The sequence below is a fragment of the Xenopus laevis genome, chromosome 5L, assembly GCF_017654675.1.
Source record: "Xenopus laevis strain J_2021 chromosome 5L, Xenopus_laevis_v10.1, whole genome shotgun sequence".
NCBI classification, from domain to species: domain Eukaryota; kingdom Metazoa; phylum Chordata; class Amphibia; order Anura; family Pipidae; genus Xenopus; species Xenopus laevis.
Window position 1 is genome coordinate 53,403,362 of NC_054379.1, and position 19,274 is coordinate 53,422,635.

At 36.4% G+C, this 19,274-nt stretch overlaps 1 protein-coding gene across 7 annotated transcripts in view; it reads left to right on the plus strand.

Annotated features, from left to right (window-relative positions):
* Positions 1–19,274, plus strand: part of arid1b.L (AT-rich interaction domain 1B L homeolog) — a 229,256-nt gene that overhangs the window by 13,394 nt on the left and 196,588 nt on the right. For 5 of the 7 annotated variants that reach the window (XM_018263082.2, XM_018263083.2, XM_018263084.2 and 2 more), the window contains exon 2: positions 6,642–6,836. The exons of the other annotated variants lie outside the window; for them this stretch is intronic. In XM_018263082.2, the coding sequence (XP_018118571.1) occupies positions 6,642–6,836 (195 nt within the window). The remainder of the gene's footprint in view (positions 1–6,641; positions 6,837–19,274) is intronic. 7 annotated transcript variants of the gene reach the window in all.

Sequence of the window (19,274 nt, forward strand, 5' to 3'; positions counted from 1 at the left end):
TTCGAGCAATTCAAGTTTATATCCGCCCAAAGTGCAATCCATTTTTTTTTTTTTCAACCTGTCTACACTGAGTTTTTTTTCTTTCATAAATTAGAAAACATTCAAGTTGTGAGTTCTTTTGAGGTATAAACAACCTCCCAAACCTCTAAAACTCGACCTTTGATAAATAACCCCCTAATGTCAGGCTCTCTTTATATATTTAATTCATTTTTTATTAACAAAAACATTCATATAACGTATTCCTTTCTATATTTCTCTTAAGGTCAACCCTCTTACCATTAGATTATGGGGGGCACATTAACTACGGGTCAAAGTGAATTTTCGAATATAAAAACTTATATAGGCCTAAATTCGACTTTGATTCAAAGTAAAAAAGTTAGACTTTGCCACTTCGCCACCTTGAACCTGCCGAATTGCTATGTTAGCCTATGGGGACCTCCTAGAACTTATAGCCAACATTTGGCTAAGTTTTTAGAAGTCGAAGGATTTCATCGTACGATCGAGCAATTTTACTTCGACCGAATATGGCTAAATTCGATAAAAAAAACTTAGAATATCGAGGTAATGCAATTCGATGGTCGAATTTTGAAATTTTTTACACTCCGAAATTCGACCCTTGATAAATCTGCCCCTTAGTGTTATCTCCTTCTAATTAGACAATTCAGTTTATTCTAAATATAATAGTTTCCATTTAATATTAAAATAACACTCACTGTATTATTGAATAGAGTGTTTTACTCAACTTTGCATGGTGGGAACAAGACACTACGGGCACTGTCAAAAAGTTGGAGGGTCCTAAAAAATCAAACAACAACATTTATGAAGCAGATCACGAAAAGGACTCATTGCCAGCTGTTTATCATAGGGTTGCTTTGTAACAATGTTGAGTTGTATGGCAGCTACTGATTTGAAAAATATTGTATAAGGAAAGAAGAAAACTTTTAAATACACATTCGCAATGTCCCAGATACAGAGGTTGCTTGTTGTGAAGTTTTTTTCCCTTGTGTTGTGGTCTGCCCCTCTGCACAGCAGGGCAGTAGCTCTAAGTTAAAAGCTTGTCTAGGGGGCCTCATTTATCAAAGGTCAATACCTCAAATGAACTTGAATGACCTTGAAATTCAAATAGTATCTTGTTTAAGAAAAAACTTGAATATCTAAAACTCAAATGAATATTACAAAGCCAAAAACTCAAACTGAATTAGAATCGAATATAATTCAAACCTTAATAAATCTGCCCCTAGTTGTGCCACTGTAAGTGTTAAGATGGTTTTCCCTACCAGAGCAGAGCAGGCTATGTCAGCCCACATTTCCAATACGGTAAGCCTTTTTAGGCTTTGAGGTGCCATGTAACTTTCTGGCTCCTCTTCTATGACATATCCAGTGTGATTAGGTCAGGTCAGGAAATGTTACCTTATTTTTGTAGAAGGAAAATTTTTGAAATATACATCTTACCAACACAGATCCCAATGTCCTATCCAGTTAAAAGCACATTTATATTATATTATGTTGCTTCTTAATTCCACAAGTGGAAGTGGCTATTTATATTGCCCTTTTAAAGTGCAAGTGCAATTTCAGGGATTTTACTTATACTTTACTGAAAATGGGCACATATTTGTGAATGTATCCTTCTTTTTTTATTAACATTAAGGAAATAGTTCCAGTAAGTGACCCAGAGAACTCCAGAGTAGGGCTGTGAAAATGTTTAGCACCATAAAGTGCAAAATGCTACCTAGACCAGTACTTGTTCTTGCAGGTTAGTAGCAGCTGTAAGTGAGGCCTGACTGCAAGGTTTCACAACTCAAGACTTTATCAGTAGAAAACAGGTTTGTTCAATACAAAGGCAGACGTTTTGGCACATGTTCAGGTTCACACAAAAGGCTTGTTGTACCTGGTAGCCTCTGGGACTCTGCACATGAATACCTGTTGCAGCACTGAATGCATTGGCTATGCCACTGAGCAGAAAACACAAAGACATCTGATCTGTTTGCTTTGGGGTGAACTTTCCTGCTTAGCTTTGCATCAGGAATGAAAAACATGAGGCAGAAACCAGCTATAAATTTATGACAAACTGGCCTTTCCAGGTGTCAGGTGTATAGGCTGCAAATGTTTTAAGAAGCAACTCATCGAGTTTGTAAACTGTTTCATCTCATTATAAACAAGCTGAAAACCGCATTCAACACTATCTCACTGATAATCCTTATATGAACCCTGTTGTACACATGGTGGGTATATATATTTTTTGTTAGTCTGTTGCATGCCAATTTTTGTTTTTAGGAGTGTTTTACTCCTCTCTTTCTCGCGTTTTGACTGCTGTGGCTACTGTAAGAGATTTCCAGGAGGGATTTTGGGGTATGGCACAGTCAAACATTGATATCTCATTTCCAAATAAATGAGATATCAAGGGTCTGTGTCAGCTTTGATCCCTGCTTTTGGTCAGTATATGATCACTTATCTTTACAGAGCTTCAAAGACTTTCAGGTTGGGTTTTGAAACCACACTGGTCATTCGACAATTAGACCTTCCTTTACATTAGAAATGGAAGAGTTTTGTCCATTACCTATGAACTAAATACAGCTCTTTTTGCTTATTTAATTCTTCTGTGATTCTCTATTTTTAAGTTTAATTGGGGGTATTTTGGGTAGATCGAATGTCACTATACAAATGCTTTCCTTTTGTAAATTTAATTTAAATGGAGCGTACTGAAGATGTAATATTTGTTATAGGAGTCTTTTGAATTATGGCAGTTATTACTTTACTTTGGACATACAGGTATAGTCCTGCAGCGGGTTGGATTCCCGCAGGTTACCTGCAAAGAAAACGGGTACCCTGCGAAATGAGGGTAGGATTTTAAGGTACGGGTATAGATGCGGGTCTCATCTAAATTTCTTGTCTTATGTCATATTGTCTATATTTTATTCCTTTTAAAATTTTACAAAACTTGTTTCTGTCCCGCCCACGTTTGATGATGTCACTTCCATTTTGCAGCAACATCACTTTATGTTTGATGGTGGGTCTGGTTGCAGATCAGACAGTTGTGGGTCCGGGTCGGGTAGCAGATCAAAGTGGGTAAATATGCAGGTTGCAGTTCGGGTCCGGGTCTTGGACATTGGTTCCATGCAAGACTCTACATACAGGCATGGGAGCTATTATCCAGAATGCTCAGGACCTGGAGTTTTCCAGGTCCTGAGAAGGGAATCTTTCCGTAATTTGGATCTCCATACATCAAGAGGCAGATTTATTAAATAGTAAATTCAAATTTTTGAAAAAACAATTCACAGATTAAAATTTTAATCCCCCAATTTGAATGTAAATTCGAATGTAAATTCAAATATAAATTAGAATGTGAGATTTATAACTTCTCGACCATGGAAACGGTTCTAATTTGAATATTCGCCACCTAAAACCTGCCAAGTTAATTTACAAGTCAATGACAGAGGTCTGTTGAGCCATTTGAATATGTTAATTGCCTTCCTGACATTTAGGTTTTTTTCAGAGGGAAAACTTGATTCCATTTCGAATTTTCAGGTAGGGACTATTCAATCAAATATTAGATATTTTTTTCTTAAATAACCTCCCATTTGAGTTGTATGTATATTTGAATAAGGTACTGTTTTATTATTACAGAGAAAAAGAAAATTCAATTTTAAAAATCTGATTTTTTTTTAATTAAAATGGAGTCTATGGTATATGGCCCTTCTGTAATTTGGCACTTTCTGGATAAACGATCCCTGTACTTTGATAGAAGTTTTCTTTTTGCCTATTTCGTTGCAGAGCCAAAATATTGATATTTGAAACATAAAAGTGGATGTATTTTCAGAAAGGTTTACACTTGAAAATAGTGTCCAGTTTTAGTTTTGAAAAATATGAATTTTTATTAATTTTGAGAAAGTGGATAGTTTTTCTAACATCATCATAATTACACAATGTTTAATTCAAAATGTTTCCTTATACCTTCTATCTCCTAGCAGTCTGTGTAGCTAAATCATTATTGGCTGGCACTACCGCCTAACCTTAAAGAAAAGGCATACTGTCACAGTACACAGAAGGGCTCATTTTACTAAGCTGGCACTGTGTGAAAAATATTTGGATAATTTACTGTGTTTACCCACAATACAACATTATTTCCCAAAAATTCAGCATAATTTCATACTACACATCTTTCACCTAAGTAATCAATACATTGTGGCACACATTTGATACATTGAGCATATGTAGGCCCCAATTACAGATCAGTGACCGTCAGTCAATACAGTAACTTGTGGATTTACCAGACAAGATCAATTACAGTCACTTTTACGAAAGGGCTGTAAAGTAAACATCCATGATATTAGTGTAAGGACTGTAAACACACCCAGGGGCACATTTACTAAGCTCGAGTGAAGGATTCGAATGAAAAAAACTTTGAATTTCGAAGTATTTTTTTTTTGGGTACTTCGACCATCGAATAGGCTACTACGACCTTCGACTTTGATTAGAACGATTCAAACAAAAAATCGTTCGACTATTCGACCATTCGATAGTCGAAGTACTGTCTCTTTAAAAAATACTTTGACTATATTCTTCAGTAGTTTAAACCTACCGAGGTACAATGTTAACCTATGGGGACCTTCCCCATCACTTTTCTAAGCTTTTTTTGATCGAAGTAAAAATCGTTCGATCGTTCGATTAAAATCCTCCGAATCGCTCGATTCAAAGGATTTTATCGTTTGATCGATCGATTTTTACTTCGATCGTTCGATTGTAGCATTTGCGCTAAATCCTTCAAATTCGATATTCGAATTCGAAGGATTTTACTTTGAGGGTCGAATTTGAGGCTTTATTAACCATCGATATTTGAGTCTTAGTAAATGTGCCCCCCAGTGTTGTTCTAAAATTGGCATTTTAAAGCCATAAAAGGGGTTGGACTGAGCATCCGGTAATCTGTAGATTCTGGCAATTGCCAGAGGGGCTGCTGTAAGATGCCATATAGACAGTCACTATTGTGCTTGTGGGTGGCTGTTTGGGCTTATGTGGAAACTCCAGGGACTAATTTGAATCTCAGCCCTTGCATGGTTATTTACCGTAGAAAATGTTCAGGAAATCTCTCTGATTAAAGGAACAGTTCAGTGTGAAAATATAAACTAGGTAAATAGGCTGTGCAAAATAAAAAATGTTTCTAATCTAGTTAGTAAGCCAAAAATGTAATATATAAAGGCTGGAGTGAACAGATGTCTAATAAAACAGCCAGAATCCTACTTCCTGCTTTTCAGTTCTATAACTCTGAGTTAGTCAGCGACTTGAAGGGGGGCCACATGTTACTTTTCTGTTCAGTAAGTTTGCAATTGACCCTCAGCATTCAGCTCAGATTCAAAAGCAACAGATATGACCCATATGGCCCCCCTCAAGTCTCTGATTGGTTACTGCCTGGTAGCCAGGGTAACCAGTCAGTGTAAACCAAGAGAGCTGAAAAGCAGGAAGTAGTGTTCTGACTGACATGTTATATAAAAAATCACTCCAGCCTTTATACATTACATTTTTGGCTAACTAACTATATTAGAAACATTTTTTATTTTGCACAGCCTATCTATTTACCCAGTTTTTATTTTTACACTGTATAATTCCTTTAATTGACTACTCAATACTAAGGTTGTTACCCATCTGGTTTTAACCTGAAATGCTGGTATACTTGTTTTTTTTAAATAATTTTTTTTGGAATACTTCAATGAATCCATAATTTTTGGACATAACCAAATTCTAAACCTAATGCAAACCATAGTTTGCTGTTCTATTGTCTAAAAAAATTTGTTGTGCGGTGCTTTAAAGTCGTGACTTTTAGGGTTCTTGGCTAAATAATGAAGATCTGGATGAATCTAAATCCTGAAATAAACACTAGGATTTGGTTGATTCCCTGACCAAAACCTGGATTAGATGCATTCTTTATTTCAACATTCTGCCTCTAGTTAGCAGATAGCAAAGTTAAAACATGCCTTAAATTAAATGAAACTAACCTAATTGCAACCTTAATTGTTTTAATTGGAAGTTGCCAGTAAAATGATTTGGGGCCATCATCCACCAAATTCAATTGTGTGCCCACTGACAATCTTCTGTGAAGGTATTCTCAAGATACATGCTAATCGGCACTGAATATCCAAAATGCTTTGTCTTGCCGTTCTAAGAATTTATATAGAGGTTATTTTGGTTACAAAGGGGAGGGGGATTAAATATTTCTCTCAAAACAAGTCACAAGTGACGGTAATCTGCAATTTTCTGAGAAAGAACAAGGTACAGTTCAGGTTACCTATCCAGCACTGCACTTTAGAGCAGATAGTTGAGCATGATGCTTGAGCAGGGGCATAACTACAGAGGAAGCAGACTCTGCGGCTGCATGGGGCCCAGAAGCTATAGGGGCCCCATGAGGCCCTAATTCATATACAATGACAATAAATATTGGTAAAAGTGTCAACCTCTAGACATTTTGTGGACCTGAAAAATAATTTACTATGGGGCCCAGTAATATGTAGTTTTGCCACTGTGCTTGAAGTTTACAATTAGCTAATTGGACATCAGTCAAAACTTAATAAAAAAGCATCTGTGTTTATGATGATTTATTGTTATAAACATGTTTTAAAACTACAATATGAACTCTTATTACTTTGCAACAGGGTAGCCCAATGGATCCCATGACAATGAAGAGACCTCAGATTTATGGAATGGGCAATACACCTTATTCACAAACACAACAGAGCAGTCCTTTCCCTGGCCAAGCATATGGCCCTCCAGGCCCACAGAGGTATCCAATTGGAATTCAAGGACGTACCCAAGGTGCTATAGGAGGAATGCAGTATCCACAACAGCAGGTTTGTGGCTTTACATTTAATGTACTCTCTGCTAATGAAACCTTCTTACAATTTTACATTTTTTACAGGGTAATGTGTGCCTAGTCTATGGCAGCCATTGCAAAGTTACATGTTTTTCAAAAAAAAAAAAAAAAACAGAATTAAAGTGGTCATTCATCATAAAAAAAAAGACAATTTGAAGTTAGTCTTCATTTTTCTTTGTTGTAATTTTTTTTCCTGCAGCTCAAATTTTTTGTTACCTTGTTATTTATCAAGCCAAATATCCCTGCTTTGTATTCTTTTCTATTATTAAATAATTCCTTCACAGGAATTTTGGTAGTTCTTTCAGAAGAAAAAAAGAAAATAAAAACACCGCCTTAGAATATTCAAAGTAGAGAGAGAATATAGATGTTCAGTCACTTTGAAAAATTATTTCTTGGGAGCGTTTAGCATACTTTTTTTTTTTAGTGCAGTTCTTGGCAAAGCACCATCTTTCTTATAAAGATGCCATAGAAGACTGTTGTAATCGGTGATCTGTCATCAAGGGGTTTTTTCACCCCTACAAGAGTTTTCTTGGATGTATGTGGCATATCTATTTAAAAATTTTTAAAAAATGTATAAACATTTTGGGTAGAAGACAAAGCCTATTATTATTTTTATAATTTATACAGTAATTACATATTTACAGGGCACTCTGCAGAGATTGTGCATCATTGACATGAGCCAAATAGACTTTACAGCATTCACTCTGTATTACAATCACATACTGTACACTAGGTTCAGCTTAATACAGAGCCAGTTAAACTGCTTCTATGTTTTTTATATTCAGGAAACCGACAGAGAGAGAACATACAAACTCCTTTGCAGAGGGTACTTTCCAAAAAAAGTAATTTATTGTACTCTTGGTAGGTTAATGTACACAACTTTATGCAAATAGGTTGTTAAGCATGTCTTAATATTCATATTATTTTCCTAGAATTGCTAACCTTGTACAATCTACATAAAGAAATTCTAGGGCTGGAGGATTCCTCAATTGCGTTTTCAAATCACATTGATATAGCCACTTTTGCAGCTTTAAAATACAAGTACATTATGGCCTTGGGCAAGTACCAAACATAGCTTGTAAACTTTATGGTGCTGGTGGAGAATTTCTATGCTCAGTACTGTCTACATATCGTAGAATTGTATGAAAATTATTAACACATCTATAAAGCATCAACAAATTCCATTGTGCTGTATAGTAGTAGGGTGTATAAATAAAACATATATTACGTGGAAATACTAAGCAATAGAGAAGGTAATGTTGCTGTTCAGTTATATTTAGATTGAATACAGGGAGTCCTCGAGTTACATACACCCAACTTACATTCAACTGATACTTACAAACAGAGGCTATTACAGTAATATACTGTCGTTTGCTTGGGCTTTATTACCACCTGCCCCAATCCCATCTGGCATGTGTTGTCTACTGCAGAGCACAGAAAGGTAAAAATACATATGCACATAAAGGTTAAAATAAATACTATGTTCAGAGAAACTTGTTGCATTTAATGAGTAAATGTATATGTTTCAACTTGCATACAAATTCAACTTAAGAACAAACCTACAGACCCTATCTTGTACATAACCCAGGGACTGCCTGTATCTCATTGGAGCTTAATCCAGAGGAAAGTAACCAGTTGCAATGTACAAAGGATGTGCTATCTGCCACCATAAGAACTGTATAATCTATTCCAATTTTTATTTCACAGAAAAGGTTAAAGTAATTTGTTTTTTAAAGTGGTTGTCTATCAAATCTTAATCAGGCAATCAAAATGTACAGTGCTCAACAAAATTAGAATATATGGTGATAAGGATATCATCTAGCCAACTGTATAGCTCTTTTGTTTGGCAGTGGCTCTTCTGTTTAGTGAATGACCCCCTTGGTGTGTTGTTAAGTTATTTTCTATCTCTGAAAAACTGTGTAAGCAAATCTCTCGACCTTCTGCCAGATTGTTTTATTTACTAACAGAGCCATTTGATACAGTACCTTAGCAGCCTGGATCTACCCAACAGGGAGTACTTTATCCTATGTATTATTGCAGTTGTTGTTTTTATTATTATTGTGGCTGTTACAGCTCCTTTTCATTATTCCTGAGCGCTACTTCATGGAATGTTTCATTAACTTGCTGTATGGGGATGGTTTTATAAAAGCTGAAGTTAAAGCTAGCACTTTCAACCTTTCTTTTTCTTTATCAGTAGGGTCCTGCTGTCAGGTGTGCAGATGCATTCCTTTAAAAAAAAGTTATGCTAGTATGTGCTTGTATTTAAATATTACATTTTTGCCCCCAACCCTTTTTCATAATAGGTTTTTATTCCGCCTACCCAATAAAGTATCATGAGAGAGAGCACAGGGGGGTGGGGAAAATATCTCCACTTTTATAAATATTAAAAATTTCTTTTCTGTGTGTTTTGTGTTGCATATTTAAATTAATGAACAAACCATATGTATTTTCATAATAGGTTTTTATACCGCCTACCCAATAAAGTATTATGAGAGAGAGCACAGGGGGGTGGGGAAAATATCTCCACTTTTATAAATATTAAAAATTTCTTTTCTGTGTGTTTTGTGTTGCATATTTAAATTAATGAACAAACCATATGTATTTTGCATCTGAGGTTCCTTGTAGCTGTTCAGGCAGGGCCAACATTTCTATTTTTTTTGCCGTCATTTGTGTCCATAAGTATTCCCTTGTTTTTAGGGCATAGCTAGATTATGGGACCATTATTCTCATTAATATCTGGCATACATATAGTTAGTTAGTCCCCTCCTTAGGTCCCAACACAAATTTTTTGTTGAATAATTAAAATCTTACACATGCCTAAAAGTGATTAATACTTCATACTTCGCACTTAGCCATAAGGACAAACACATGTCACCAGGAGAATGTGTAAATTGTGGAGTAAAAATGCAAACTAAGAAGCCTGAACATCATTTGTATACAGTAGCTGGGAAAAACGTACCGTATATACTAGAGTATAAGCCGAGGTACCTAATTTTACCTACTGGGAAAGCTTATTGACTCGAGTATAAGTGTATACTATATACTTGCTATATAAGTAAAACAGAAAGTTATCAAGATCGGTGCGCTCACGTTTGAAAAAGTTAATTGCTGGTACCTAAATAAAAGATAACAAAATATAGGGGTACAGGGGTAAATGAAACATCGGATCTTATTGTAATCATAAGGTTAGTGTTAGGGTAAGCTAAAGGGTTACTTATATAGAGTGGAGGATGAAGGCAGGGTGACAGAGAATGGCAATGTGTGGCTACAGTTCAGGTACACCTGTTCTGATAACTGCCACCTGCCACAGTAAGAGTCGCATAAAGGAAAAGCTAATTGCCAAAGGATGTCTTACATGCATATAGAAATATTATTTTTGGAACCCTCTATGATATGTGCATGCACTTACAGCAATGTGCAACACAGGAGAAAGCAGAATATGAGATGGATACAATCACGTTTTCATTTTTCTCTAGTCTTAATAGAAAAATTAAAGTAATCATACACCTCTACATCACAAGTTACACAGCAACTTACATGTTGTAAGTCCTTTTCACTGGGTAAGGGACAGAGAAACCCAGACTGACCAGCAGGAAGTTCCATGTGACGTACAATGTGCCTAGGAAGCAGCTCCTTCCCCAGGGGACTGTAGAGGCGGGGTGGCTGCATGTTCCGCTACATGTTCCGCTTTCCTTTTCACTGGGCGAAGGGACAGAGAAACCCGGACGGACCAGCAGGAAGTTCCATGTGACGTACAATGTGCCGAGGAAGCAGCTCCTTCCCCAGGGGACTGTAGAGGCGGGGAGGCTGCGTCTGACAAGAATAGAGTGCAAAGTGCAGAGCATTGTGTTTTCCTTTGCCCTTTCCCTATGATGTTTAGGGGAAAGAGAAGCGGAACGATCCTTCTCGAGTCTGCTGTTCCGGCGGTTCCTGTTTGTTGGTGCACAAGGTCTGTTGCGGCCGAGGAGGAGCAGAGCTGAGTCAGTCTAAGTACCGTAATCCTGTACGAACTACTTCACGTGATTATGTATTTTTTGATATGTGAGATTGCAGTTTTGTGGCAATAACCTTTCCAATTCTGAGCGCACCAGTGCACCAATCCCCATTTGACTCGAGTATAAGCCGAGGTAGATTTTTTTCAGCACATTTTGGGTGCTGAAAAACTCGTCTTATACTCGAGTATATACGGTATGTGTGAAAATGTTAACCAACCAAAAGTATTAATATATTTATAACTCCTACAAGAATGTAAATCACATTCTGTCTCAATATTTGCATAAATACGATTACACATGCTCACTTTGAACCAAACTTGAAGCATAATTATTCAGTAAAGACTGGTCTGTGTGTAGGGCACCTTTTTCCCACAGGAACTCTGGCAGCATAAAATAAACATTCAACCCTTTGACTGCCAAAAACATAGAACCTACATACTCTTGTTTCAGATCACCAGGCAACATATTTTTTATGTTTTTACATTATGGGTTGCTGAGGAACAACCAATTGGACTGCTCACCGTCAGCCAAACAGTTAATGAAAATAAGTCACCTATTTTTACTTACCATTTTTTGCTAAACAACTCTCCTTCCTCTCTTGCAGCCACCACAACTATTTTGTTGTGATTTGAAGTTAGAGGATGTAAAAAAAAAATTACAATATACCTGAAGAGCAAAAAAAATCAGCCACTAGCAATTGATTTTCAGTAATTTTTGAAATGCCTGCTTCATTTGAAAATAAAAAGGCCTTATTAGAAAGGACAACTGTGCTCTCTCTATAGAGTACCATAATAACTTACAGTAGTATAACACCAGTAATATATAAAGCTAAATATCTTCATTTACAAATTCTAGACGGTTTGGCCCACATGATACACCTATACAGATAAGGTAGTCGGTTGTGATGATGAAAAGGACTTTTTTAGCTTGTTGTTAAACAAATTAAATACATTTTAATAAACTCCCTGACATCATTCTGGATTACTCCTATTATTTATTTTTGTCATTGGTATTTTGTCTTTCATATTCCTTTTGTTAAGTGCATGTGCTTGAGCAAAATCATGGCTTACATGCTCATTCAAAAGCATTTAAGGACTTGCTGTGCTCTTCGTTATGCACCAGATTGAACAGCTTGTTGCAAGGTTATTTCTATTCCAACCTCAAATTATAACACTTGGGGCAGATTTATCAAAATGTGAGATTAGAGTTTACCACTCACTTTCTATTCATTCATATGGGATTTTTTTGAATTATATGTCTGAATGAACAAAAAGTGAGTGAATTTTTTCTATGTTGAGCTCTGATCTCATGTTTTGATAAATTGGACATGCTGTTTTAGGGTAATAGCACACAAAGATGGTTGACGCCCCAAAGAAATTGCACTACCACGGATCGCAGATCTCCCGAAAATGCCTTTGCATCATTTTTACTTTACACACATCTCACTAGTGATATGACACTTTTAATTAATAAACAAAGGGCCCTGTGTTATGATAAATAATTCATTAAAATGACATGTAAAGCCTATATTTTCCTACCTTGTACTGTATATAAGTTGGGCATATCTTCTCCACCCAAGCCACATCATTTCTACTGCATATACCCCCTCCAGCAGCACATTGTAGCAATGCTTCCTTTTCCTTTTTCCAGAGAGGGTGCAAATTGCTCTCTCTTGCACTAGAAAAACCTAACTTCCAGTTTAAAAAACGGAAATTCAGCTCTAATGGTAAGACTACACGACGGATGTTATCGTCGCGATCCGACGCGCTGCGACAAAGCGCATGCGATTACCCACATGCAACGGAAATAAGGTAGGAGATAGAAATGTTGGATGAAGTCGCAGCATTCAGCCGACGCGACACGACTGTCAGAGATGCACACGCTGCGTCTGCATCAGACATTTCTCTTGCCTTATTTCCATCGCATGCATTTTGTCTCAGTGAGTCGGATCGCGCAAAAAAAATGTCTGTGTAGTCCTACCTTAAAGTTACCAGGAGCAGCGTTTTGCCACCCCTTCAAACTTGTTCGGTGCTACCGCCTGAGGTGAGTTTTCAACTTGCTTATTTGCGCACCATCCCTAGCAATGTGTACCATTCTGTAATTTCTCAGCCTGCAAGCCTGATTGGTTTACTAGCCAGTTCTGGATACAGGGCCCCCATTTTCTATCTGACCAATTAAATTGGGGAGTTTGGTAGCACTGAATAACTGTTTAGCAGCAAACATTTTTGCAGTGCAGATTTGTAACATTAAAATTCCTGGGCAATGCCAGGTACATCGGCTGCTAGAATATAAAAAAAATACATCCAACAAGCTCAACTGTACAATATTTTATTCATGCAGCCTTGCCAGGTATCACCAATTTAGGGTGACCGTCATCTCACTAAATTAGTGATGAGCAGTGTGAATCCTAAAAAGAGTCAGACTGTTTAATTACATAATTGACCCATGCGAGATTGTGAGCTAAAGGTCTGATATGATAGGGTATGATATGAATTATGAGAAATCTCTGTACAGCACTGAATAAATGGTTGTAAATTTAAAAAAAAATCAATTGTGTGATGTCACCTAGATGGCAACATTGGTCATATCCTCTCTCCATTCATTTTGTGTAATGAAACAGTCTGTTATGCTAACTTCTTCCTCCTGACCGCACTTTTTCAGATTGGGGTCTTGTGCTGAAGATAAAGATCAATGGTGATATAATAAAGCATTCCACAAATAATGGAACATTGTTAGACATGCTCTAAACTGTAATATTTTTTTTTTGTGCCCAAGACATGAACTGCTTGCAGTTAATATAAATATATACCTGATTTATTTATTTCAGTGTTGGTGGAGACATTACTTCTTAAAAAAAATATTTTACTACTACTATTGTAATAAAATGCCATTAAACAAAATGAATGTCATCTTGGTTTACATAGTGTAACCCCAGATTAAGAGGCAACTGAGCGCAATTTATGTTTCCACATGCTATAAAATAACCCCCGACTGGCTTTCAGTGGTATTCAAATAAAGGTGTAATTTCCAGAAAAAAAAAATTGTTCTTGTGTGCTTTTAATCTGGTGTTCATTTCTGCTATTTAAGTTTTATTTTTACAGGGCCTTCCTCGCCTTTTGTACCGGTATTAATTGTGATGTATGTAACTTCATATGTTCTATGCACATGTGATTTAGTTGTGTAACCACATTTACTTTACAGTGCTACGAAATATGTTGGCGCTATATAAATACATGTTAATAATAAAATAATTATGTATGTGACAACAAAGGATTCTTGTTATTGTTTGTGTATATTCAACTAATTCCTTCTCATACAAGATGGTTTTCAAACGAATTTAGCAGGACTTATTGCTTTGCCTCTACAAATAAGAAAATGGAAACATAATTCTCCTCTCAGGAATTGTTGGTGGAGAATGTAAATCATGTAGCTAACTGTATCCAGAACCTATGGTTTAATAAATTCACAGCCTTTAAAGCAAACATGCAGATATATACATTGCATGATGTGAAAAGTGATGGATTATTGGGTTAAAGGCAACTAACCATATAAAACTTTTAAAGTGTCCTAAAAGAAGTCCCAACACATCTCTGTAAAATAAACAGGTGTATTTTATGTGATTCTTCAGTTTTCAAAGGGATATTACTTTTCATTTGCTTTGTTATATTGTTTAATGTAATAAACACAACTGGAAACTATTCTGTTTCTCACAGAACAATTGACAAAAAAATCTATGGGTAATTCCAGAAAGGAATAGGGTTTGGGACATATCATTATGTTCTATAAAGGTGTTTTACCAGTGTGTATCAGGAACATAACTATAATATGGTTGTGCTGTCCTAGCACAATAACATAACACCCATACATGAGTCATCTCTACTTTTTTTTACATGATCTGCTGAAAACCACAATTTGGGATTGTGCATCCTCTATTATATATTTTTTTGTTGGGGAATAGCCAACTATCTTATAGGTAAAGTGCAGTGCTGCCTTTTCAACCTATCTCTAGATTTCTCTAGATTTCCTCAGCAGCACTGTTATCTCTACAGAACTATATGATACACTTCCTGCCTGAGTAACAGGTCTTCCTCACAAAATGACTCGTACTGCATTGCATCACACAAAGAAACTATAAACTGATGTGCAGGGAAGAAATTATTTTTACCAATGGAAAGTAATTTTCACCATACTCTCTTAATCTGTAGGTGCTAGTGAGCTGTTATTGCAAAATGCATTTCTATGTACTTTTTTGACATGTTAATGGATAATTATTATTCTGACATGATTATGACCTTCCTGAAAGTTCCTGTGGATGGTTCCTCTGTCCTTGTGGCCTTGTATATTCTAGGCACATTCTCCCGTGTCTTAAAAGCCAAACTATAAGCTTTACAGGTCAGAGCCCTATTGTGCCTATATATTAGGGATGCACCGAATCCAGTTTTGGGTTCGGGATTTGGCCAGGATTCAGCCTTTTTTAGCAGGATTCGGATTCGGCCGAATCCTTCTTCCTGGCCGAACCAAATCATAATTTGCATATTCAAATTAGGGGCGGGGAGGGAAATTGTGTGACTTTTGTGTCTCAAAACAAGGAAGTAAAAAATGTTTTCCCCTTCCCACCCCTAATTTGCTAATGCATATTAGGATTCGGTATAAAATAGTGGATTCGGTGCATCCCTACTATATATGTCTGCTTACAACTCTCTGTTTAAGACTATCCCCAGTTTTCAATGCATATCCAGATACTTCTATAATTACAATATATATTTGCTTGACTTGTATTACAAATTTTATTTAATATTTTTCATGAAATTCCAAAACTCTATTTGACAGTCCTTTAAAGTTCCTTATTACCATGAAGTTATTGCTGAACAAAATAGATAATTCACAATATGCTTCAGTGCATGCTTTAGTGAGGGTGGAGAGACACATACTTCTAGAGATTAGTGTTAAAAGGAGTGCCTATTCAAGTCTGTTTTGTCAGCTGGAAGAAGCATCCAACAAGAAATCCTGGGAGAAGGGTTGCAGCATTCAGAACAAACCATTTATTTATCATGTTGTTGGCCAGGACTGTCCATATTTGTAGTAACAATTGTACACGGCAGGGATTGCTTTCTCGACTTTTGTATTTTGTTCTGTATTAATCTATTAGTTGTCCTTCCAAGACTGGCCTAAGTATGCTTGAAAAGCACCATCTGCTTCCTGACGTTTATATAGGGCAAAGCACAGCTGAGGTAGAGATCTGTCACTTCTAATGATTTCACTGTAGGTTTAACACTTTTCCCAGCAACTTGCATAATATGTGTACAGTTGGAATATGTTAGGATATTTGATAAACATACACTTCATTCCTCAATTCCACTTAAGGAGAAAGGCTTTTCTTCTTTCTATACTTAGACTTAACTTTATATAGTAGACTTCTTTTCTGCTACTTTATTTGACAGTGTTCAAATCTGCTGCTGAGAAAAATACAAACATATAGACCATATCTTAAGGATATGATTAACAAATACAAAGTATACACACCGGTATAAATGCTAAGGGTGCTGTTTTTTTTTTATTATTGTGATTCACACTATACCAGTGTTTTTTAAAAGATTTCTACGGGGATCCAGATTATTCTGTCAGATAGCATCACACGCCACAAATTAGTTTAGATTACATTACGTATCTTGTTCTGTTGTTGGTTCCCAAAAAGCACGGGGACCCATTTTTGGGTCTGGAACAAAAGTGCACTAGATGCTCAGGGCTACATGAGCGTTTTGTCACAAGTGAACCAGACATTTTAATCCAACATTGTAGAAAGTTGGGACATGCAGTGACATGCATTGAAGCCCCCAAAATCCCAGAATAAATACCAATACCAAATATATTTGGGTTTCTGTAATCTACTGGTTTTGTAATGCCAACCCTCTCTACCTCCAGTGGTATCTGTCTTAATATTTATTTTGCATGTTTAGCTCATACATGACAGTGTAGCAGTAGTGCCACTAGACCTGCTTCATATGCTCAATATTTGCTAGGAGATTCAATATGCCTGCATTGTAAGTAACTATGGTGTACACATGATTACCTTAGATCAGTGATCCCCAACCAGTTGCTCGTGAACAACATGTTGCTCTCCAACCCCTTGGATGTTGCTCCTAGTGGCCTCAAAGCAGGAGTTTATTTTTGGAGCCAAGTTTTGGCTGCATAAAAACCGGGTGTACTGCCAAACAGAGCCTCAATGTATGTTGACAATCCACATAGGGGCTACTAAATGGCCAATAACAGCCCTTATTTAGCACCCCAGGAACATTTTTCATGCTAGTGTTGCTCCCCAACTCCTTTTACTTCTGAATGTTGCTCACAGGTTCTAAAGGTTGGGGATCCCTGCCTTAGATAGTAAAGACACCTACATTTTTGTGTGATTTCTTTAACAGCACACTGTTGAAAACAAATATGCAGCAAATACCCATCTTATATACCACATATACTGATTAGATAGATCTTTTGTCCTTCATGGAGGCTGTTTTTTGTGGCATATTCTGTAGAGGACTTTTTGACTCACAAGGTGCAGTACAAGGCATTGCTGCAAAACAAATAGTTGGGCCATTACATGTTGGGCCATTACTATTTTAAATAAGAATGATAACAAAAATCATAATGAATTAACTGTGATTGCTTTTATTTTTACTATGTTTCCTTTCTACATACATTTCATACAAGGAAAAGTTGTTGGGTTTAGTTTAGCTTTGTTGCATTAATGAATGTTTAACTGGAAATAACTGAATGGCACATTACCCGCATTAAGCTTCACACACCCCATTTATACTTCAGACAATTACGCTCATATGTGGCTCTTAACCTTGCCCTGAATAAAGCAGGCTGATGGCTAGAAATGATAAACGTTTAAAAAAGACTGTGAAAGGAAACATTTAATTGTACCTCCCCTAGATGGAAGTAAAGCATCTTTTTTGGAAGCTAGTCTGAGTACTTTGAATTACAGATGTAATGAGATTTGTGACATCCCTTTGTTAAGGACATCATTATGCTCTTGTCTGCATTTTTCCAAATGCTATGCCTAGCGGTAACTGTGGTTATATATCTAGTGAATACATTTTAGTGGTGAAGAATTTATCAATGCAATCCAAACCCCTATGTTAATTTCAAATAATTTTAGTGGTTATACACTTAATAAAGCTGACTTGAATTCATTCACATGAAACCGATACATTTTAGAGTTCTTTAGTATTATCACAACCCTATTTTCAAAAAAGTTGTGTAAAATATAAATAAAAAGAGAATGGGATGATTTGAAAATCATTTCAGACCTTTATTTAATTGAAAATAGTACAAAGAGCATAATAACTGTTAACTACTGAGAAGGTATATTGTTTTCTGAAGAATATATGCTTGTTTTGTATCTAATACCAGCATCATGTTTTAAAATTTGGGACATTGGGGCATCAGCCTTCTTTTAACAACAACAAATTTATGGGGAGCTGAGGAGAACAAGTGCTGTAATTTTGAAAGTGAAATGTTGTGGATTCTTGCCGGATCTAGTATTTCAGCTGTTCAACAGTGCCGGGTCTACTTTTTCATGTTTTTCATTTCATAATGCACCAAATGTTTTCAATAGGTGACAGGTCTGGACTGCACCTTGACTCTTTTACCAATAGCCATGCTGTTATAAAATGTGCAGAATGTGGTCTGCTGAAATATGCAAGGCCTTACTGAAAAAGATGTTCCCTGGATGGCAGCATATATTGCTCCAAAACCTGTATATATTATTCAGCTATAATGTTGCCTTTCCAGATGTGCAGATTTCCCCTCTGTAGCTCGGAGGGTGCAGTGTCCATGTCTTTATTCAAATTTTGATTCATCAGACCATAGTTTTCAACTTCACCTCTGTCCATGCTTGAGTCCTTGCAGTGTTTCAGGATCATGTCTGTATATGGTATGTTCTTCTCATGTTAGAGTTGTAACTTGCATTTGTGGATGCAGTGATGAACTGTGTTCACAGACAATAGTTTTTGGAAGTATTCCTGAATTTATGCAGTGATTTCCACTACAGAATAGTCTGTGTTTTTATTGCAGTGCCTCCTGGGGACCCAAAGACTATTGCAATCCAATATTGGCTTATACCCTTGTCCCTTGCGTACAGAATTTTTTTCTGGATTGTTTGAATCTTTTAATGTTATTATGAACTGAACATAATGAAATCCACAACTTATTTGCAATTTTACGTTGAGGAACATATTTGCCCACCCAGTCTTTTACAGCTCCCTATCTTTACTTCCAGCCTCTCTGGGATCTGCAGTTTTTAGAATTACACAACTTTTCCAGTCTATTGTTACCCATATCCCAACTTTTTTCAAAAGTGTTACAGTGGCAGTGTGTGCAAAAATAATCTTTTGTATGCAGTTTTAAAACTGTGTGCA